This window comes from Plectropomus leopardus, chromosome 1 (assembly GCF_026936395.1).
Source record: "Plectropomus leopardus strain MGB_pleo_1.0 chromosome 1, ASM2693639v1, whole genome shotgun sequence".
In the NCBI taxonomy this organism is placed as follows: Eukaryota; Metazoa; Chordata; class Actinopteri; order Perciformes; family Serranidae; genus Plectropomus; species Plectropomus leopardus.
Window position 1 is genome coordinate 19,770,520 of NC_142176.1, and position 23,075 is coordinate 19,793,594.

Sequence of the window (23,075 nt, forward strand, 5' to 3'; positions counted from 1 at the left end):
TCTTTTGTTGCCCCACATGCTGTGGTCACAGTGGCAGGTATTAGAAAGCATGGTTGCTGCTGGATCTCTTTCACTGTCATGGCTGTCTGTTGTAATTAAGACTCAGAGCAGGATTTGAGCACATGGCACTGTGGCACTTTACCTGCTCCCATGTATATTAAAACGCTAATAGGATTGAACATGTTTACACCAACTGTTGGCTTAACATGAGGTCAAAAAGGTGACTTAAACTTTGTTAAAGGGCTTACTTACACAGGAGCTCAAATGGCATTATAGTGGCTGGCTAATGGGCCTGGGCACTGGCAGAAAATACACAATTTATGGCTTGTGTTCAGTGTGAAACTCCTGCTCTGTGGGCATGGTTTACCTAAGTGGGCAGTGGGGTTTGACCACCCTTTACTGTAAAGAGTGTGTTGCAAATGCAATGACCTTTGTCAAGTTCCAGCTATTGTTTGCAGATTGGTTACACACTCTACAGGCTGTGAAAGACACATCTGCTACCTTCAGCTCAGTGGAGAGCAGACAGACAGTCAGGGTTGAGGGTTAGGTGTGTGTATGTGTGTGTGCGGGTAGGTGGGGTCCTCAGCTGCCCTGTCATACAGTTCAGCTACAGTCCCTATCTTCTTATCAAATATTTGTGTGGCCTTCACTCTGTATTTGCTTTTCATTCTGTTTGCTTTGTTTATTGAAATTTATCTCCGGCAGATTGATAAAGTTTCCCAAAAGCTTTTTTTTTTTGTTACATAATGTCTGGGTTTGTGTGTAAAATTTCTGTTCATTATTTTTGACAAGCTCATATGGATATGTTCCCACTTATTTTAGTTTTTAGCATTTTGAGAAGGCACAGCAGGAATTGTTTGGGCGTATAAAATCATAGGTCAACTCTACAAAAAAATTCCCTTTCAAGCTTTTAACATCAAAAATAAAACCATATTTGTTTAATGTGTTTTTGATTGATTCCCTGATTGAGATTCAAAGTGTGGTCATAAATGTTTCAGGACAAAGGGTCTCTTTGTGCGAATGGGGCCCCAGCTGAAATGGAGGAGTAGTTTGAGATTACCAGATTATTTCCTACTAGCCCAGTGAGTGAGGCGAGGCGAGCCGCAGCCCTGCGCCGTGCTGTGCTGAGGCTGAGCATAATGAGTGTGGTGGCAGGGAACCACAACAGAGCCGGGGCAGAGGCTGCCTGGGAACCAGAGGCTCGTGGCCCGCAGCCAAACACACACACAAATCCTGCTGCACACTTGTGGCTTTTTAAGAAAGCAATTTAGTTAATGATTTCATTTTGAAGCACTGTCATGATGCATGTGTCCTCTGAGCAGGGCCAGCAAAAGAATAACGGAGAAGCTAACAGAGGAAAAGGTATCTGTAAACAAAACAAGTTCCCCTGAAGACCGCAAAGAAAAATAACATGCAACTGAACATTATGTGGTGTTTGTTGTGAACACGGCACAAAAATAACTTGGGTAATAGATTGTGGTACGTATATTACTTGTTGCTTCTTTTCATGCATCATTTTGGATGAATGCAGAGAAGAGTATGAGCTCAGTATAAGGGTCGGATGCATGGCTACTGCTACAGCATTTTGAGTTTTAGTCAGCGTCTAATCCACTACAGTGCCTGCTCCCCCAGAGTGGAAATACAGCACATTTTTCTGTTCAACCATGTCTGTCAGCTCTCTGATTTTATTAGGGCTATGTTTCACATTCATTTACTCAGGTTTTCTCAGTGCCAGCCCATGAATGGAACCATCTTAGCATTGCTAAAACAGCAGCTTGTACATGTCTTCTGTGAACCAAATTTTTGGGCAATTACTCAGATCAGTGGCTAGGGTTTCTGGTTTTACTCTTCTGATCTCATTTTTCTCTCTTTTTTTTGTATCAGCTGTCAATCACTCATGCTAACTTTTAACCACATCCAAACAGGGCCGGGTGCCAGCCATTCATTTAGCCCCTTACTTTTGCTCGGGCTTCTTCCTGTCGAACCTGTCAGAATGACACACACTGTTGACCATGCTTTCTATTCAGCACTGGCAAATTAATTGGTTTCAGTGGTTTAAATCAGCAATCAATGTCAGTTTCCCAACATAATAAGCCTTAATCATAAATCTTTGAGGTGTGGCTTGCCTGACCCCTATTCATCATGGCTCTACTAGATGGCCTCATCTGGGTGGAGCAAATGAACTACCCCTGTTTTGATTTTCCAATTGACGTGTCACATGAAACGTGGCTACTCACTCCCCTCCCCGACTCTATCCCAGCCCTTCTTCTTCTCACAGTCCTTAAAAAAAACACACAAGGGCCCAAAGACAAAGAGGGAAAAGAAGTCCAGTTGTCACAAGCGGAGACACATTTGTGTGCCTTCCCTTGTGTGAGTGCTCAATGAATACCATTAATTTATTCAGGCAGAGAATAGCAGAAAAGGGAAAAAAAATCAAAAGAATTAGAGGTGGGTCTAACTGTAACTAATGAGCTGTTGTCCTTACAGCCCCCAGAATAAGAATAGAGCAGCTTAATTACAACCGTGTTGAAGATAATTTCCTCGTTTTTTCCCCTCAGCCACAGAAATCTTTTTTATGAGATGAGAATGAAAGGGAACAAAATCGCTTTTCTTCTCTGTGGACATTTTCAAATTTGCCAATTTGGTTACCAGGATTTGTGAAGCATTCTACATTAGTTAAAAAAAAAGAAGAAGAAGGAAACATGGATAGTAACGGAGAAAGTGGGCCACTGTTTTGTCGACATTCCAGATGTCCAAAACCAACGGCAGTTGTACCAGCCTGAGCTCTGCTCGGCAATAAAGTTGCCAATGATGACCTCATGATGGCAAGACCAAAGACGGAGGCCCATAGTTTCCCCGCCATACAGTACAATAAACCCCCCTCCTACTTTTATAAAGCATTCACAGTCATTACTGCCCTTGTTTTTACTGCTCCCTGCAAAATTTCTCCTTTCTTAAATTTACTTTTTTTGATTTATTTTTATCCTAACTTTGTAATTGTTTTATATGAAGGGAGACTGGCATTTTGAGAATTTCATCATATGGTGTAAACCGCTGTTTTTACTGTGCATATGACAATAAGTATTTGGCCAAAAGTCTTTTTTTTTTCTTTGCCCAAAGGCGCTGCTTTCTCCTTTTTAACTTCCCCTCCCTTTTGAGTTTTCTGTGCTCCCTATAGACGTATTGTGCATCTCTTTGGTAACTTGGGATGCGTCCCTTCACTTGTGTTTGGCACCCCCCAGCCAACTCCTCAACTCACTTTTCTGGCAACTGTGAGAGATGTTACACTCGATTTGTTGAAGTGCAGCCATTTGCTAAAAACTCTCCAGCACACACAAGAAGTTATCTTTATAAATGACAGAATGGACCTGGCCTGAATAGCGCTTTGTTTACTGTTTAACAAAAAGGGGGCCCCACTCTATATTTCATCTGTCACCGTTGCTTTTCTTTCCTTCAACAATGCCTGATTGTTTCCACGAAAATTTCAGGTTCCATGAACAGGAGATTTCTGTATTATTATGTTCCTGCCAAATTCCGATCTCTGTTTTCCTTCTCCTGCTCACAAAGGGCTCATAACTTACTGTCAACTATGAGGCAAGCCACAAAGCTCCACTGTTGCTCAGCAAATAGGGTTGTGTTGGTTGATGGCTCGACTCGCTGTGAGGTTTGCTTAAGCGCAGCAGCAGCAAAAGAGAGCTCTTTGGGAACTCCATCCCCCAACAGGCCCACAGAAAAAGAGAAAGTAAAAGAAAGAAAGAGGTAGAACAACAAGAAGCTTTTCTTGTCTCAGTATTTTTTTTTTCTCCCCTCAGGCGGGGAAACAGTTTGTCTGGTGAAGGAGCTGCTGAAGTTGTTGTCCCGCTACTGTTAGCGTCTTCTGATGTGCATTTCTCTAAGTGTTTGACCCACAACATCCTCGTCTTCTAGTGGATAATTTCTGTTAAAGAATGATGCGAGTCCAGGAAAAGCAGTCAAGGTTTTTTTTTTTTTTTTTTTGGACAGCCATCCTTCATTTGTGAAAGCATACGCATGAGTGAACTTGTGCGTGTCCTGGGGAACTGAGAGGCTGTTATGCCATCCAGCTCTGAGCTTGTGTCCTGGGATCAGGAAAAGGGCCAATGGCACAGGGGACCGAAGGAGAAGGAGGAGGAGGAGGGGAGGAGGCAGAGGAGGAGGGGGCAACGAGGGATTCAGTGTGTGAGTGCTCATCGACCCTTTCCGAGTAGACAGACAGGGACACTTAAGCACTCTCACACCTGCATCTGCCTTTGCCTTGCGTGGGGGGCAAGGACACCAACCATGCTGTCATGGCAGCTGCACAAGTGTTTAAAGTGAGATACAAGGCAGTTCCTCTAGCAGCATATTATTGCAAATAATTTACCCTGCAAAGTAATTATCAATGCTCTGCTCAATATGTAAAGTGTGCACTTCAGGTGGCTTGCTTAATTTGCTCTGGGTGGCTATCATTTGAGTGTGGATTTTAGCTGTGGTAACCGTGGCAGTTTCTAATAGAGAAGGCATCAGGAGAGAGTGTGAAGTGAGGATGAAGTGCCGCCGTAATTGAGTTGACTTTTTGCAAGGGAAGGTCAACAATAATGGAGGAACAATTTAAACAAATTCATTTAGACAACTCTCCAGTCACTGTGCAGTAGGTTACCTTGTTGGAAAAATCTGTATTTTCCCAACCATTTACTATATTTTAATATCATTATCTGTAATTACTTTGTCGGCTGAGGTTTAACAGATTAAAATCAATTTGTGACTCTGGTGGAAAAAATAGTTGTAGTAACCTCTTTTTTCTGATTTATCTGTTTTGAAATCTGCAGAAATAATAGAATACATAAGCATGCCTGTGCGTGCACACTCTGTGTCTACGTTTGTGTGGAAAAAGAGGCTAACTGTGTGCAGCATACAGCCCATGTTACGAGTTGATTATGTATCCAGAAACCTGGCTGCTGCACAGCATGGCACAATCACAATGGAGGGTGATAATTTAATTGTGCTAAACGGTGGATTCCGTGTCAATGCTCCTCCAGCTGGGAGCTGTCAGGTAGTAATATCTCATTATGGCAGGTGAAGAACCCAGAGGAACCCTACCACGACACCTGTTAGAACAGGAGGAACCCCTGAAGGGAAACACACAGATGATTTTCTCTCTCTCTGCCTCTCTCTCTCTCTTTCAGACACACACTCACACACACACACATGCTAAAGCCCCCCAGCTATGTCCTTTAGCCACGTCTACTTTACTTTAAAAAGCTAACAAGTGATTGAACAAATTATTTTCAAGGTTACTTGTTTGGAAACTGATTTAATTAAAACAATGTCGTATTCTTTTTCTTCTTTAAAAAAAAAAAGTGCCTAGTTTTGTGCACATTTTTAATATTTAACAGTCATAGTACCCTTTTGTTAATTGGCTCTGATCTCATGCAGTCAGTCAGCAGCATTGGGGAGATTAGATTAAAAATAAATGTAATTGTTATCAGTTACAGTTACTTCAAAAAGTAATTAAATTAGAGGTACTAATCAAAATATTGGTGATTACAAAGGGTTAATGTCTCAATATAGTGTACTTCTTTTTGTGAAAAGTTTATATGTAGGATACAAAATTAATTCTGTTGCTTTGCATCTTTTTACCATGCAGGAATCTCATCTTTTAGCATAACCTATTTCCAGACCTTTTTCAGCTTTATTGTCAAAACATTTGTTTAAGTAATCAAAAAGTAATCAAATACTATAAGTTACATTACTTTGATTAAGTTATTAAAGTAGTTATGTAATACATTTTTAAGTTGAGTAACTAGTAATCTGTAACCTACAACATTAAAAAAGTAACTCTCCCAATGCTATCTGTTCTTTTGTTTTCGTTTTGTTTTTAAGGCTTGAAGACAGTCAACCTTTAAAATGTCCATTTATACGACAAAAAAAAAAAAGCTTTGTATGTATTGCTGGTTCTGTTTTAATTATCTGCATATGTTACTATGTGAATATGCTGTGCACTGAAACAGTCACATATGGAAAGTTGATTTATCGCATCGCCTGAACTCCTATCCCCTTTTTAAAAAACAGTCCTTTTGTATTTAATAATTGATTAGATTTTCTCTCCTTTTGTCTGCTGATAACATGTAGAAAGAAGGTGCAGAATCAAATCCTGAAGGTGCAAGACATCAGTAGCTAGACACACAAGTGTGCATGTGGGCGGGTTGGGGAGGTGGGGGAGATGGTGTGGAGTTACTTATCACCATTGTCTATAAAAGGTAAACAGTGTGACAGAGCAGATACAGCGGGGTGAAAGTCAGTCAGACCCTTTTACGATGAAAGGGGAAATGGGATAGCCGAGGACACATGGCCCCTCAGTCACAAGACCCCTTTAGATGAGCAGTGCACAACACTCCTCTAATACTCACCAATTAGGCAGAGGTTGTTTTGCACGATGATGAAACATTATCGCAGGGAACAATTCATGACTCAAAGCATTCCAGGCCATATGAGCCCGCGGCTCGAGAACTTAAGTCCTAATCCTACAAATGTGCGCAATATTGTCAGCTATATTTAGGCCAGTTCTTTTTTCTGACTGACCCTCCCTCGTCTCTGCCTCGACTCTTTAAAGTCACCGGGGCTTTTGTCTTTGAGAAAATAGGCAGGAAGGCAGCATTTCATGCACTTATTGATTACTTTGGTTTGTTAGTTGTCCATTGTTGTTGTGTAGTTAAGCGTGGAGGAGGGCAGCTTGTCAAGGATTTATGAGCTACCTCGTCCATATTTTCACTTTTTGGTATGTTTAAGCACATTTCTGGCTTATTTTCCAGAGAAATTCAAGTTCAAGTTATTCCAACAACAAGAAAACACTGTAGTTGTGCAAACAGGGCTGATTTGTTGATTTTGTAAGCCAAGACTGCAAACAGTGTAGCTCTATGAGAAAATATAATCAAATTTTACATGCATCAGTAGAACCCACATTCAGCTGAATTCTCCTTATTTTGCTCCTCATCAAACGTCTTTGTTGTGTCTTTGCTGATCTATTGCACACAAACACCTTTAGATCTCAGCGCTGTGTGATCCCCGCTCCAAATATGAGGAATAAAACACTGTATAGTTGCCCTCAGATATTTTCAGAGAATTACTGCCACACTTTCCCTTTTCCCTTTCAATAATATGAGGTAGTATTGTATGGGGCTTGTCGAGGTGGGGGTGGGGCAGAGGGGGCTTCTCTGCACTCTTAAGCTGCCTGAGCGCAGCCCTCCCAGCACTGCTAATAAATTATTAACTCCTGCTGACAAATACTGTTATGGAGCCTGCCGCAGATCTGTTGCATTCTTTAACAAGATTGCTGTAGACACATGTTACAGGAGGATGGAGTCTCCATTGCTCCCTCTCTCCTTTTCTCTCTCTCTCTCTATCCTCTTCTCTCGCTCACGCCTCAGCAGTTTGACTGATGGCTGGAGACCAAAGTAAAAGTGCCTGAGAGACTGAATATTTTAGTGGTAAAATAATACCACTTGATTTACTGTGTAATACAAAAGCAGTGCTTTGTTTCACTCTCACACTCCATTGAGGACGAGGTGCTTGTTGCTCTCGAGGCTTGGGCTTTTTGGGTGCATGAATAAAAAATACACAAGAATCCACGTGCCTAATCTACACACATGCTCACGCGCACACCTCCCCTTCCAACCCCCCAACCCTGCTACTGCCCCCTCTACATGCATGCTCTGAACTTTGCTCTGACTTTTGATTTTCAATTAACAGCACCCAATTTTGAGATCACTTTCTATTTGATATAATTACAGGAAACAATTTAAAGGCTGATTAAAATTGAGGGCTGAGTCCCACTAAAGACACAGCTGACAACACATCCAGTGCTAAAAGACAGACGGAGAGACAGGCAGACAGACAGCAGGACAGACAGACAGGCAGTCAGGCACGGGTCTTACACTTGCACCCTTCCATCTACCTGACTTACTGGGTTTGTTTGTACAGCTGCTGAGACACATGAGATTAACTTTGGCTGCCATTGTTCAGGTCCCCCTTCGCTGCCCAGGTTGATCTGTGACTATGAGCCAGTGTGTGTGTGTGTGTGTGTGTGTGTGTGTGTGTGTGTGTGTGTGTGTGTGTGTGTGAGAGAGAGAGAGAGAGAGAGAGTGAATGAGAGTGTGTGGTAATGCATACTGACTGTTTTATTTGGATACACCAGCACAGGTTTCTGGATGACAATTAAAAACAGAATCATGTCCAATCTCTCTCAGGGGTTGGTCTGCTTACTGTTTTGAAGATTAAAACAAAACACGCTGACACAGCCTTTAATTTCTCTGCACTACTTAACTAGAAAAAATGTTTAGCTGTAAAATGTGAAGGTTTGTGACCGGCCGCCATGTTGGATAACATTAAATGGGAGCACATCAGCCAAACAAACTTCCTTATTTTACAGCTACACAGTACACTTAAATATGTTTCTGAAAAATATTTGAGAAGATTTAGGTAATGCAGTAACAGAAACTGTATTCATATTTGTGCTGTCTAGTTTGACAGTTTGCCCGTAGTTCACGAAGCAATTGACGTGATTGACAGCTGCGTCAGAGACTCTGCTCTGTGCCGCGGTCTGATGCAAATACCATTAGAGGCAGTAAAAGGAGGGGGTGGGGGGGGGATTCACAGGCTATTTGTCTCATGTACTATTTTCATAATAGTGCTAGTGCTAGTTTCATAAAATATGACACAAAGTTTTTTTCATAAACGTTACCAACCATATCTTTAATCAAAGCTAAAAACTTTTCTGCTGTTTTTTATGGAGTAGCAACTGCACTGTAACATTTGAACTGCCTTTTATGATTGTGCCTCTCACTCTTATTTCATTTTACATTTCATCCATTTCTAATTTGATGTATTTTTCTTCATATTTTGTATTATTAAGGTGCTATACAAATGCTCAGAGTATTCACAGACAATGAAAGTTCAGCAGTGTGTGTACGTGGACAATACATTTGCCAGAGTTCTTTGAGTAAGATCAAGAACTATTAGACCCAAAGACCTTGTTTATAAAAGCCTTTCTTAAATGGAGCATATATTTCCCTATCTCTCTTGCCTGACTCTCAGCAGAGAAGGCAAGGACACAATCGCACCACAGCCTGCCTGAACCTTGACAGCCCCCCCACCCCCCCAAGGCAAATTGAGGGTGGGACTAAAGTGCTGTCACACTGACCCCTGTGGATAGAGCAGGACAACGGGGTAGATGGTGATCAGTGATCAAATGTCGTACAAGAAGTACCCTGAGCATTTCTCTCACATATAAACACAGACTCATAGCTTCACACCCCCAATTTATCTTTCTTATTCCTCACACGCACACACACACGCACACACACACACACTCTAGGGGAGATTAAGCCCCAAATATCCCTAGCTGTAATGGTCAGTGTCCTGTAGAATAAAAAATAAATAAGCAGGACAACAGCTCAGGGAAAAGCAGATTACAAGTTAAATATGCTCCAGCTCCTTCTCTCCACTTCACATCAGTAGGAAGGCCATATTATCCCCTTTTTAATTTAATACCAAATGCATAATTAGATTTGCTGGCACAGTGTTTAATTTCATTCATTGTAGCACACAGCATGCGTGCGGCCTCATTAATTGTGAGAAAAAGCGGAATTGGTTGTATAAATTCCACACCAAAAAGAGTTGGGTTGTAAAAAGGGGGAGAAAAAAAATTAAATTAGAATTAACATGAGTTTCCTTTTGCACCTGATATGTCAAGTACACTCTTCACTGTAATATTCATGAAAGCATCTGACAGATTTGTGAATTTAGTCCTCCACTGTTCGCTTTTGATTTTTTAAGCTGCTTAAGTGGGATTTGTTGGCCCGAGGGAACACTGTCACACCAAAATGTTAATAATTTCCTAATTTGACGTGTTGAAACAAAAGAAGGCAAGGCTGGTTTTTGTTTGTGTTTGATTGCTTTGGAGTTAAATAGAGGAAAATGATAAAATGCTTGAAGGACAAAAACAAATTAAATCAAGTGAGAAATAAAAGAACAATATTATCACAGAAAAATACAATCCTCGTGTGCCAGGAGTTAACTTATTTGTGAGGTTTTTACTTTTTCATCTGGATGGTAGTCCCACTTGCCTGGCTGACCTACTGCCTGAGTAACTGTCTTGGGGTTTGGGCCAAGACCCAAGCAGGCACAGTTCCAGCCCTAGATCAAGCCATCCATCTGCATTAGGATTAGGGACCCCTCTGCCTGCTCCAAACACAGGCCAGAGCAGCTTCAGGCGACAGTCAGGTGGAGCATTCAATCCATGCAGCATTATCTGCTCAGGTGCACCACTTATAACCCCAGTTACAGCCATGCACAATTACTTGAACACAACTCCTAAGTCGTCCATGAAATACTTGAGGAAAAGGCATTTCTTTTCATGCACAGTCAATGATCCTCAAAAGATATCATTTCTTTTTCCTGACTCTGTTCTCCTTTTCCTACTCCACAGCAGAGTCATGTCTTCCAAGCAAGCCACGTCTCCTTTTGCATCCGTGGTTGATGGGGATGACACCATGAGTCAGGAGCATTTGTCTTGGGAAAAAGAGGAGAGTGCCGAGGCCCACGGCACCCCTCAGCTACCCCTGCACAGCCTGCTCCACGGAAAAGCCCATCCCGATGAAATGCAACCGCTCAGCAGCGTGCCGCCAGAGAGTGACTGGGACAGCCTGGTGTCAGCCCAACAGCGCATGGTGAGACATGCCAACATACTGCATACATACACGAACCCTTTTCATTCTTATTTGATGTGGTAAGAATTTAATAAAAGGAGACCGGTAGAACGGGTGGAGGCATAAATGATGAAGCAAAGCTTTCCTTTTAAAGAAACCTAGTGAAGCAGTCAAACCTATATCAGATTTTATCACTTGATGCGTGTACAAGGATCCCAATATTCCACTAACAATCACAATAATGGCCAGTCAGAAAGAAAATACCTCATGTAACCACATCAGTCAGAATAGATTGTCCAGATCTGGCCTGATCGGAAGGAATTTTCCATTTGGTTGAGAGAAGTGGTTTAAACCTTTGATAATCTGTTTAATAGAAAAATATTAGCGCTTAATAACCGTTTAAAAGCTTAATCCGACCTTCTCTCTGTGGTTGGGACAGACATTTCTGCGCATTTTTGCTCAACATGGGTGTAACATTAGAAGATGTAGCACCAACATGCCACAACTGCTGCCTCTACGTGCGATTTTGACAGAAATTCATACACAAAATTCAATAAATAAGCACTCTGGTGTTAAGTTCTTACGTTAGTGCTCTGATATAAATGTATTCTTTGATTTTTAAACAGCAGCCTTATGTAACGTTGTAACAGGCTGCATGTTTAGGTAGCATCAGTAATTTATACCGTCTATAGTCTGCATGTTAGGGGACATCTGTAATTTCTAGCGACAGAAAATAACCTGAGTTACATTTATGTTACTTATGACTAAATTCTATCAACATGCAGAACCTCTTCTTTGTTATATTTTTCCGCAGATTAACCGTTTTACAGTGGGGGGAACCATTTCGCACAAGTCAAAAAGTTAGATTCTGATTAAATGCTTTGCAGCGTGTCAGCTTACACTCTATTGGGTCACTTAATGTCAATGAAAACAGTTAATTGTGAATTTCTAATCAGAATGATTTCCATCTGATTTAAGAAATATTGTCCATGTATGCGCACCAACAGTCTTACTGTCTTCCCCCGGGTAATCAAGATCCTGACTCAGCAGGCACCTATTGTTTCTGGCTTGTTTGAAGAAACTCAGCAGATACTCTGTCCGTAGCTCCATCTCCATAACTCCATAATGCTGTGAAAGCTCGGGGATTTTGGGGTCTTCAGATAGGCAGCTCAGCCAAACACTTAACCATCAGTTGTTATTAGGTTAAACAGAGGACCTCTAACTCTCCCTTTAATAACACAAAAGGCTCATAAAATAGCATCATGACCGTTAGAAGGCCATGATGCATTCTTGCTGCTATTAAAGAAACGTCTTGTCCTCGAAGCACGCGTGTTGTTTTTTCTTGTGTGTATAAGCTACATCTGCAGCCAGACACCAGACGCTGTACATTCTACGTGCGGCGCTGCTTTGAAGTGAGCGCAGCAAAGAAGAGCACAGGCACTTGTGGGCTATAGACATGGTAGGCAGGTGGTTGTCTGTGACAGACGGGTCTATGGTAAAGAGACCCTAAGGGCCTCTGAAGGAGCTCTGCAGTTGGCCAGTGAGACTCTCAACACCTCAGCATTGCAGCACAATGCACATGAAAAACAGATAGCACAAATCCATCTTCTGTAGCTCATGATGCTGGGATGTGCATGCTGACAGTGTTGCCAATTAATAGGCAAAGAATCACTCTGGTGTTGACAGTAGCAGTCTTAACAGCATGTTTTATGATGTGCGACAAAAGCAGATTTTATAAATACAACCAATATCTATTCTCAATCAATTATAAATGTTGTAATACTACTAATTACTTTCTGTGTAGCACCTGTAAAATGTTTTTACAAAAAAAGGCAGTGACAAAAAGTCAAGCTGTATCTAAATTATGGGGAAATTAATAAAAATGACCAAAAAAACCCTTCATTCTCACTTCAAAGAGTATACGAGAGGAAGGACACAAAAAGAGAGGAGAGGTAAAATGGAGGACGACAGGGAGAGACGGAGAGAAGAAAAGGGGAAGGCATAAGGCGAAAGGAATGAGAGTGTTGCCTTTGCTGATTACCTGACTCCACTGCTGTGCCATGCGTCTGTGTGGGCTGTGCCGTGAACCTGCGCCAGCTGATTAACCCAGCACTGCTCCACTCCCCTCAAGCACTCTCCACTGTCTGCCACACTGCATAATCATCCAGCACAGGGCTGGGAGGTGTGGAGTAGGCCTGTAGGTCGTGCCACCCTGGCGCTTGGTACCAGACTACCCTACACACCGCTGCAACTCTGCCTGGAGCTCGACATGCAACACAGGGATGAGAAATTGGCACTGGCAACATTCCTTTACCGCATTCCTGAATTTTTTTTTTTGGGACTGTCAGCAGCTCCAGACATGGCTTTATCATTTAACCCTGCTGTATGACATTGTTATCACACTTAATCCGACTTGCCCATGATAGATTGGCAGATACAGACTTGTGTCAGGTTTATTCCCTTCACTTCACTTCAAATCCGAGGTAACTGTTCCCCCGTTTAAGGCTGCAAACTCCTGGCTGCTTAGCCACCTTCTGCTTTCTCAGACTCCACAAACCATAATTAACACCACCTTCTGTCAGACGCAACCCTCAGCCATGGTCTGTGTGCTGACTACACACTCCCATGTGCAGCGTATTCTCTCCCTCTCCCCCGCTACCCTTGAGCTCGCTCCCATTCTTCTCCCTGTTTCCTTCATGTCTCTGTTTGTGCATAGGGAGCACTCAGCCACTCAGCCAGAGACAGGACCCTTAGTTAAATACTAAACCATACACAGGTGGGACTGAAAAACAACAACAGCTCGAGACAGGACATAGATTTACGATGGCTCAAGGCACTCAGCTGAGAATAGGTCTCCACTAGAAAATGAACAAATTACACAGCAGTCACCCTAACACAAATGCACACTCAAAAGCAATTTGAGAAATTACAGTTGGGAGGTTTCTCTGTGTAGTCTCTGCAGATGAAAAGTAAAGAGCACATTATGGATATGCCCTATGAAAGTGTACTTCATCATTTCATCTCAGTTTTTACACTTGTCATATCTCATTTACCAGCAAAGCTAGACACAGAAGCTACGGTATGAAAGCCAGAGAGGAGCTATTTGATACGGCCAAATCGCCCCTGAGCTGCAAAAATGTAGCAATCACTGCATTTGAATGAAAAAACTGTCAAAACGCTCAATGGAGCCCTGACAGAACACAGAAACACTTTCATCATTTAATACAAATCCCATCCCTTGTTGCCACCCCTCACAACATTTGTTTGTCTTACAGGAATCTGACAGCAATAAAGTATGCTCCCTGTACTCCTTCCGGAACAATTCCACTTCCCCACACAAGCCGGAGGAGGGGGCCCGGGAGCGAAGTGACCTGCTGAGCGGATCAGCGTTTGGAACTCCAGAGCGCCGCAAAGGAAGCCTGGCAGACGTAGTGGACACGCTGAAGCAAAAGAAACTGGAGGAGATGACAAAGACAGAGCAAGACGGTATGACTCCCCGTGTGTGTGTGTGTGTGTGTGTGTGTGTGTGTATGGGCGTACCTTTTTCCTCTTAAGTGCACCTCATCTTCCCAAACTTTCCCTCTTTCTTTCTCATAATTTTCTAGCTTCCTGACTGTCCACCTCTTTTCTCATGTATCTCTCTGTCTCGTGCGGGCAAATACAGGCTGGGAATACTGACGTTACGCTGTTTCCAGTTTGTTCTGAACCCTTTCCAATGTGACAAAGACTGTGTGGCAGTGCACCTCAGCATAAGTGTGGTCCTCTGGCATGCCAAGCCAAACTTTTAAACTATAAAACTCATAGTGCTGACCCGATGCCAGGAACATTACCTCTTTTTAAATTTGCTACACTGAACACTTTTCACTCAGCACAGTTATTCATCAAAGTTTGCTACCCACAACAACCCAAGCCCTTCTCACATCCTATTCAACACACTATGAAGAGTTTTTATTTTCCTTCAGTTGCATGCAGAAAAGAAGAAAAAAATCATTTTCTGTGATAAGACTGTTAGGTCTATGTCATATCTGCACCCCGTTTCACCCTGCTCAGCTCTCCCTCCCACAGCCTGCAGTCTATCAAGAGTATGGCGGAAAAACAAATATTTGAAAGAGCTGCTGAAACACATCCCCCTTCTTAATTAGGGCTGTAGTAATATAACTACATCCAATCAAATGTTAAACCCCCTTGGGAATGCATGTGTCTCATTTAGTGTCTGGGGAGCTCTTAGCTTAAGCACTTCATCAGACGAATAAATTAGACCTCTGTTAGCCTAAAAATAATTTGCCACTTCTTTTTTAAGTGTTCATTCGGTGATCTCTCACCGGATAATCATTTGGCCACGTCCTGATGTGCGGACTGATTATTTGTGTTGGTGTTCAGGTGATAAAAGAGGGAACAATCAGTCTGTATTTACCTCAACACCTAGAAATATGAGATAATTTAGAGAAGTTCGTATTTTTGAAATGGGTCAAAATGTCCAACAAAGGGGGCGCCCAGTGGCTCACCAGATGCACCACATGTGCAGGGGCCAGATTCTGGCCTTGGCCCTTGGCCCTGCATGTCATCCCCTCTCTTCCCCCCTTTTACGCTGTGACTGTTCTGTCAAAATAAAGGTAAAACCCCCCCAAAAAAGAAGAATGACAGAAGAAAAGACTCAAAACATGCTAGAATGCATATGAATGACAGGATACTGCAATCAATGCCTTTTAAATTAACTAATGATGACTGATATTTTAGCAAAAAATCCAAAGGTAAAAGCCCCTTTTTAAAATCACAATTAATACTCATAATACTGCAAAACAGCAGATAAATTTGCCTATGAAGAGTTCTCATGTTTTCTCGAAGGTTTCCTCTGAGTGCTCTAGTTTTCTGTTACAAAAACAAACATAAATATTAGAAATTTGCAGTATTTTGCTACTGGTCTTGGATGTCAGGCTGATCCCACGACACAAAAGAGCATCGGCCCACAGCACCTCACAGAACAAATATTGTTTCATAAAAAAAAAGCAAAGCGATGCTGTTACCACTTCTTTGTTTTACCCTAAGGTAAGAATATATTTCACATGCTTCTTTTTTCGGAGTTGATTTTCAGAGCGAGATTGTCAGTGCTGTGTGTAGCGACGGCGAGCGTTATGGTAATGAGCCCCAGCTGGTGAAGGCTGGTTGTTGCAGTAATTTAAATGGTCAAGTGCAGCTTGTAATCCAGGGCCGTATGTTAGCGCAGGGAAGAGAGGATGCTTTAGAGTGCCATACAGCTGTTTTAATCTCCTGTTAATAATAGAGACTTGGTCTGCCTCATGCGCTGTGTATCATCGCCACCTAAATAAACTCCCTTGTTGAGGGAAATTAGTTTCCGAGCAGGGAACACAGCAGAAGACAAGAGCCTCCCAAAGTTCAGCATGCTGTCCCCAAGCTGCAGGAACTGAGAGGTACTCTGTTCTTGAGGGCACTTGAGGAAGCTTCAGTGGTGATGATCAGTGATTACTGTAAAATCGAGGGAGAGGGACTCTTAAACTGCCAAAGGAAAAAACTCTCTGAGAGATCCTGATCGAATGTTTTTGTTTATGAATGGAGATACTGTTGGAAATTTAAAAAAGGCAGGATTAACCTATTAAAGAACATACAACAAGGTTGGAGAAACCATTTGTTGTCTTAATGATGCTGGTAATATGGCGCAAGCAACAGATGAGCTAAATATATCGCTTATCTAAGCATGACAACTGTTGTGTCTAATTCTGCTGCTTCGGTGCCTGACTGGTAGGGATCACCGTGGTCCTCAGAGACTCTTGACCATCTGCTACCATTCTTCTCTGGGCTTCCTTGTCTGGTCAAGATAGTTCATTGTACTGATAGACTGAGGATAAATGCTGTGACCTCGAATGTAGAGGGAAAACAAATGGTCTGTGGTGCAGTTTTACACGGTACATTGCTCATATGTGGAACGTGAAAAAGTGATGTGTACACTTGTGGAAGCCTTGGGTTAAAAAGCTTCCTGGACATGGTCTCAAAATAGTGTTTACTGTCTTTATCTAATCTGGTGCTTCTTACTTTTTAATTTTTTTTTAATGCTGTGGGACACTTAACAAATTTCAATCACTTTTCTTTTATTGCAGCAGTAGCCAGTGGCACCCCCAGAATTTTTTGATAGCAGTGGCCAGATGGGGCCACTGATAATCTTGGGATGACACACCAAAACAAAAAGCCATAACTAAATTTCAGGAATTCTATTATACTGTTGTAGTCTGTAGGCTAGTTGAAACTATATTAATTTGGAGAGTTAATGAAGTGCTTTTTGACAAACTCGTACTTAATACTGGTTATGATGTGTAGCGACTGAAACCGATACAGATAACATTTTAAGTTGAGAAAACATTTACTGGGAACTCGCATCTTAAGTTTAGAAAGACTTGTGGGTCTCTCTTAAAGCTGAATGGTACCCACAGAACCCATTTTCATTTTGATATCTTGAGGTGAAAATTCAAAAGAAACCTCTGAAAATGACCATGTTAACTGTTCCCTCACCAAAAATTAGCCTAGATTTAAAGGGTTATTTTGCCTTCTCCTTGACAAATTAACCTGACATGGTTTGTTTGTTTAGTTTAACACGATATATCTAGCTTTGTGCAAACCTAAAAAGTTGAGCACACCACAGTCTCTTCAAGACAGTAATGCAAGCCTCCAGTTATTTTCTCCAGTTGGGCCACGAGCCTCCCTAGACCCCCCATTTGGGGCCTTGCTGGTGATAGCGGATATCTCACCTTTTCAGAAAAAAAATAAACTAAAACACAGTATGTGAATAGTTAAGGCTAAGTGGGTGCAATTTTGGTAAAACTGACCTTTAAGTAGTATTAAGCAGGAAAATACAATGCTTCAGCAAATAAATTTATATTTTTACTTCTTCTACTATTACTGTATGGATCTGTTCAAAGAAAAATTATTGTCCAGTTTCCTTATTTGACCTGGATGCCTTATAAACATTACAACAACAGAGGCGGTGCTCAGTATCTCCTCCATCCTTCCATCTCTATATATTTGTACCCTTTCACCCTCTCTATCCTTCCACCCTTCCTCTCCATTTCTGGTCCTTAAAGTGCTTTAAGTGCTTGTGACTGTGCTAATGAATGAAAATGTCCTCCCAGCAGCGAGCACTGCATTTAGCTGAATAGTCACCTTTGCTGTAAAAGCTCTATTAGGCCCAGTTGCCAGCAGGGCTAACGATTGTGCCCCATGTTTATTTACTAGGTATTGTAAATGCATTATTTATGGATAAGTCTCCAGACAGCACTTGTCAAGAGTTAAAAATGTCAGTATAAAGTATTAGGGGAAAAAGAAAAATAGCCACCATTATAAAAAGCCAAGGTGACCTTGATTTGGTTCACATGCAATTAGAACAGTTTTATATAATGCACTAAAGTATGAATCAATACTGTGCAAGTCAACATAGAAAATACTTTGTGTGTTGAGTCTTTATGATCGTCCCCTAAGACAAGGACGGGTAATTGGGTTTAAGCTTCCTGTCTTAGCTTTTAGGGATGTCCCTGGGCTCAGTATCTACTTGTTGAGTCCTTGCCAGGAAAACCAACACAGAATGGGATGCAGTTATGTATCTTTTGTGTCATCTTTGTTGTATTGAGAGGTCTGCTGAGACAGGGGTAGGCAGATTATATTGAGCTGTGTTCCATAAGAATATTTACCATTCAGTGCTAAATGTATCATTGTACAATTATACAATTATACAATTATACAATCCTATGACATCTAATGGTATCAGCAGCCCTGCTGGTTAAGATACATTTAGGAAAAGGGTCAGGTTGGATGTTATCACGTTACATACTTAAAGGTATACATGCAGGATCTTCCTAAAAAACAATGTATAGACTCGTACAGATGTAATCGCTCTAAATCATCTCTTATGACCCACTAGAAGAGTGTGGCGGTGTATTCTTCTACAGAGACTCTGCCCTTTGCCTGTGTTTTCTTATTTTCTGTGTTTGGGATGTTTATGAGCGTGTACCCCAAAAGTGCTCAGGTGAGGTCAGGGCTTTATAAAAAGATAGCGACACACCGTACTGCCACACTGTAAGCAACAAGCATCCAAGAGACACAGTGCTGAAAATACGCAACTATAGTGAGGCAAACATGCCAAACCAGAGAATCTTGGGATTTGCTTTCCCTCATACTTTGGCTGGTGAGTATGTTTAAAAACAGTTAACAACGATTTTGCATTGTATATTTTTAACATAATGTTTTGTAGTTAATAAAACATTACATACTTATTGTAAAGCAACGACATGACATGATGTGAGGTTGTGTGTATAAAAGCCTTGAAATAACTCAATAAATAACTTTTGGTTTCACACGGGACACAAACACTAGTCTCACTGGTTAAAGTCCTGTGTCCTACCATCTCCCTAATAGGGGTGGGGAAAAATCAATAGAGTATTGAATTGGAATATTTTCTTGTGGCAATATCACTTCTATGCACGGACGCCAAGTATTGTTTATTATATAAATTATTAACATTAAAAATACAAATCCATCTTTTGTTAGCCTACTAGGATGACAAAATAAATAACTTTTTTCATTCTATTAGATACAACTTGCTGCAATAAAAATGACTGAAGTGAGATGAACAGACTGAAAACTTTTTCTCATTAGATAAGACAGATGTTGACAAAAATTTTTTGGGAAGACATAATTTACAGTTGCAAATAATTAATAAATAACAATATATCACAAAACATTTTATTGAAATCCTCGGCAAATGGCAAAACCCTAATAATCGCTATAATATTGTATTATGACGTAAATACTGTGATAATATCGTATCTTATGGTGATATCCACCCCTACTCTATGTGGACTTTGTTCTCTTTATACTGCATGACCTAACTTACTCCTTTGCAGCCTCCTGGCTCACAATTACATGGGTCATGCGATTATTACAAAATATAATGCATTACTTTTCATGGATACAGTTACTAACAGTAAATGAGAACACTTTTACATTTTTTATGATTAAGTCTACCTTTCTCAAACAAATCATTGTTAAAACTACAATAGCTATGGCATCTAGAATGACAGTATACCATAAAAGCTGAGTTCCCTGACGCTGTTTGGGAAACTGTTGCATATGATACAGCCAGTGAACAGGTGTGATTTTAGGACACTGGACACAGCTGTTAAACTGACAATGTACTCTTTTCACATATCTCTAGCTATAATCTATAACATCTATAACCTTATTGTTTTCCAGTTCTTATTTAAGAAAAAAACCAGACACATGCGGTACAAAAAAGCACATAGAGGATGCATTTCCTTAATACTACAGCATTTAAAACCCGACAGAGTGGATATAGTAGGTGCTCAAGCAGAATACTCAACACCTGGAGCTCTTTGACAGAGTCATGGCTAATTAGCTTAGCAAAGGGGAGCCATGCCACCATTCAACCTAACTGCAACCCCCTATTAATCTCAGGTAGAAGGATATTTAATGGCTACTGAGAAAAGACTCCCCCTATTACAGCGGCAGGTAACCTAACCATTGCTTTCAACGTAAAACAGCACAACACAGAGCGCCACTGTGAACTAATTGTGTTCAGGCACAGGTCATACGTAAGTACTGTATGTGTTACTGTGTTATCACTTGGACCTCTTTTTTTCTCTCCATTTGACTTTATCACCTTTCCCCTATTTATAAGTGTAATCCCCCTGGCAACATTGTGTATTATCACTGTGTAATGACTGTGCAGTAGGTTGAGTGTGTGTGTGTGTGTGTGTGTGTGTGTGTGTGTGTGTGTGTTTGTGGGGCATTGTGTGTATAGCCCCAGGTCATTATGCTCTATTACAACAGGCCATGTAATGAGATTCAGGGATGGGTGAAAGCTTTGGAAGAGAATAGGATCAGCTCTAAGCCTGTGGTCTGATTAGCACTGATGAACTCTTGACTCTGTTGTAACACTGTCCCCCGTCAGTGTCACAGCCCCTGCTGACTCCACATGGAGGCTTGCTTGAAATTGGATGCAGGTGCTTAATAGCACTAACAGATTTATTTTTGGAAATTCAGCTTGAATGTAGCGTTAAAGAGACATTTTCTGCTACATTCTGTCTGTATTATACGTATACGTTTTATTTAAAAAAAAGCAGCCCTGCCCCCCCAAACAGACTGATGCACCTTCTCCCCTCCTCTTTCAGCTCCTTCCCTTCTCCCCTCTCCTCTCATCCCAGCTGCCATGTCATCTGGTTCTGCTTTATCCCACCTAATTAATAGGAATCTTTGTTATAATGATCTGAGCATGAGCCTCTGACTCTATGCATATGCAATGAGGGCTGGAAATCCAGTTGCCGTGGTTGCAGATTTTGAGGCACTCTCCTCACATAGCTCTACGCAGCCTCTCACCAAGTGCACCATCCTATCGGACAGCGTTAGGCCAGGAACCTCCTGGCAGGACACACTGGACAAACATCAGTCACAGCATCTCTCCTGTGCACCACTTCCTTTAAAAATCTGTTGTTTATTCTGTCAACATTTCAGCAAGCTACTTATCTCTAAGTATTTGATCACATATCTGATACAGTTTGGTGTGTGTGCTTGCATAAACTGTATGTGTCAGTGGGAGCTTTCTCGTGCATGTGCACATGCGTGCCTGTGTGTGTGTTCTCTCTTGGCCTGTGGCGTGGTGCACCAGCCCAGCGGAGCAGCGCTCTGGTCTGTCACTTTTGTTTGAATAGGTAATGTAGATCTGTTCAGGCTGAAGAGACATGAGCTGGAATCGCTTGTTAGGACACATGATCAAAAGCGGCTCTCTGCTCTCTGCCAATCAACCCTCTTGTCACCCTGTGAAGCAGACGTTAAATAGATTTTTCGGCTGTATGCCGCGGGCAGCCTGCCAGCCTGACATGTGAACTTTCACGGAAAAAAAAAAGATACCCTGCCCCTTGCTCCTCCCTAATCTCACTTTCCCATCCTCTTTCTCCTTGTCCACTTTTTTTTGCTTTTCCTTTCTCTTTTCCTCTCCCTGTTTCCATGTTTTCTCTACCATCTCGACACCCTAGCTTGATCCAGATCAACATTTCCCCTCCTATGATTTTTGTCTCCCACCCCATCTTACTCTCCAGTGACAAAGTTGCTCCTCTGCCAGGCAGAGATCAGAGCCCAGGGCTAAATGGAGTGGCTGTATGAGGGGGAATAGGGAGCACAGAGTGTCTGGTCCTCTGCTGAATTATGTATTTACTATCTGTTCCAAAACAGAGCCCTCACATAACACAGGCACATCCCCCTAGGACTCTGGAAGCCGACACAGGTTTCACTTTACACAAGCTAAGATACAGATTTTGTTGCCCCTTTCAAAACGGGAACCCATTCTGCTGTCTTGGTCATTCAGATGACAAAACAAGCAGCTGCTTCTTCAATGCGCCATTCTTTGCATTCAAGATCACCTTCCCCAGTTCTCATATTCCGATTAGTCAACAGTAGCAACTGCTGTGGAGCATTCCAGGGGCCATCTTCCCGGGTTTCAGCTGTTGAGTGTGTCCCCCTGCACCCACGCAGCACAAAACTCCCATTGTGATCCTGGCTTACTGGCTGCACAGGAACCCCTTGATAGGAGGAAACGGGTGTCTCTGAGAGACAAATCACAGCCAGGGCTGCACAGAGGCTTGTTTGTCTTTACACACTCACACACCCACACTCTGGGTGTAGGTATGTCACGTTTGTGACGTCACTGCTTGTGCAGTAGCAGTTTGGGGGGAAATAGTCAAATATTTATGTATAAAAACAATAGATTAGCCTTGGTGCTGTAAAATCAGCATGACCTGAGTGTTTTATGTGACACCGCTGTATTTGAAGGGGCACAGCAATGACGAAACACTGACACATAAGAAGGCAGAAGCCATTAATGCTACTATATTTGTCATTGGCCTGCGAGAATGACAATTGGGAAATAATGGCCTGATTTCTCGGTTAAAAGAAACATGAAGAGGGACATAAACAGACAAACTGCATATAGTCGGGATAGTGGAGGAGGAGGAGGAGGGGCAGAGGCAGTCAGAAATAGGGAGAACAGGGCTATTCAACAATAGGATGGGGTGCAGAGGGTGGGCACATGTGTCCTGCTCTGTGTGTCAGTGTGTGTGCGTGTGTGTGAATGCCTGCAGTAGGGTTACACAGGGAGACTTGTGTGCCAGCTCAGTATCACTGTCCTAGCTGTGGCATTCAGCTCCCAAGCATTCTCCACACATAACTTGACAAAAGAGCCGGTGTCATCTGACCAAGGATCAAAATAGTGTGAGTGTAACTCACACCCTGGGCACAGACAGCCTCTGTGGCCTGCTAATGATTTCAGAGCACATTGCAGGCTTGTTCTGTAAGTCA

General features: G+C 42.0%; 1 protein-coding gene across 10 annotated transcripts in view; it reads left to right on the forward strand.

Moving 5' to 3' along the window:
• sox6 (SRY-box transcription factor 6) overlaps positions 1 to 23,075 on the forward strand; it is a 158,598-nt gene that overhangs the window by 40,924 nt on the left and 94,599 nt on the right. For 9 of the 10 annotated variants that reach the window (XM_042483805.2, XM_042484184.2, XM_042484034.2 and 6 more), the window contains 2 exons: positions 10,484 to 10,724; positions 13,979 to 14,189. In XM_042483805.2, coding sequence (XP_042339739.1) covers positions 10,484 to 10,724; positions 13,979 to 14,189 — 452 coding nt within the window. The remainder of the gene's footprint in view (positions 1 to 10,483; positions 10,725 to 13,978; positions 14,190 to 23,075) is intronic. The other variant, XM_088077263.1, reaches the window with a different exon arrangement.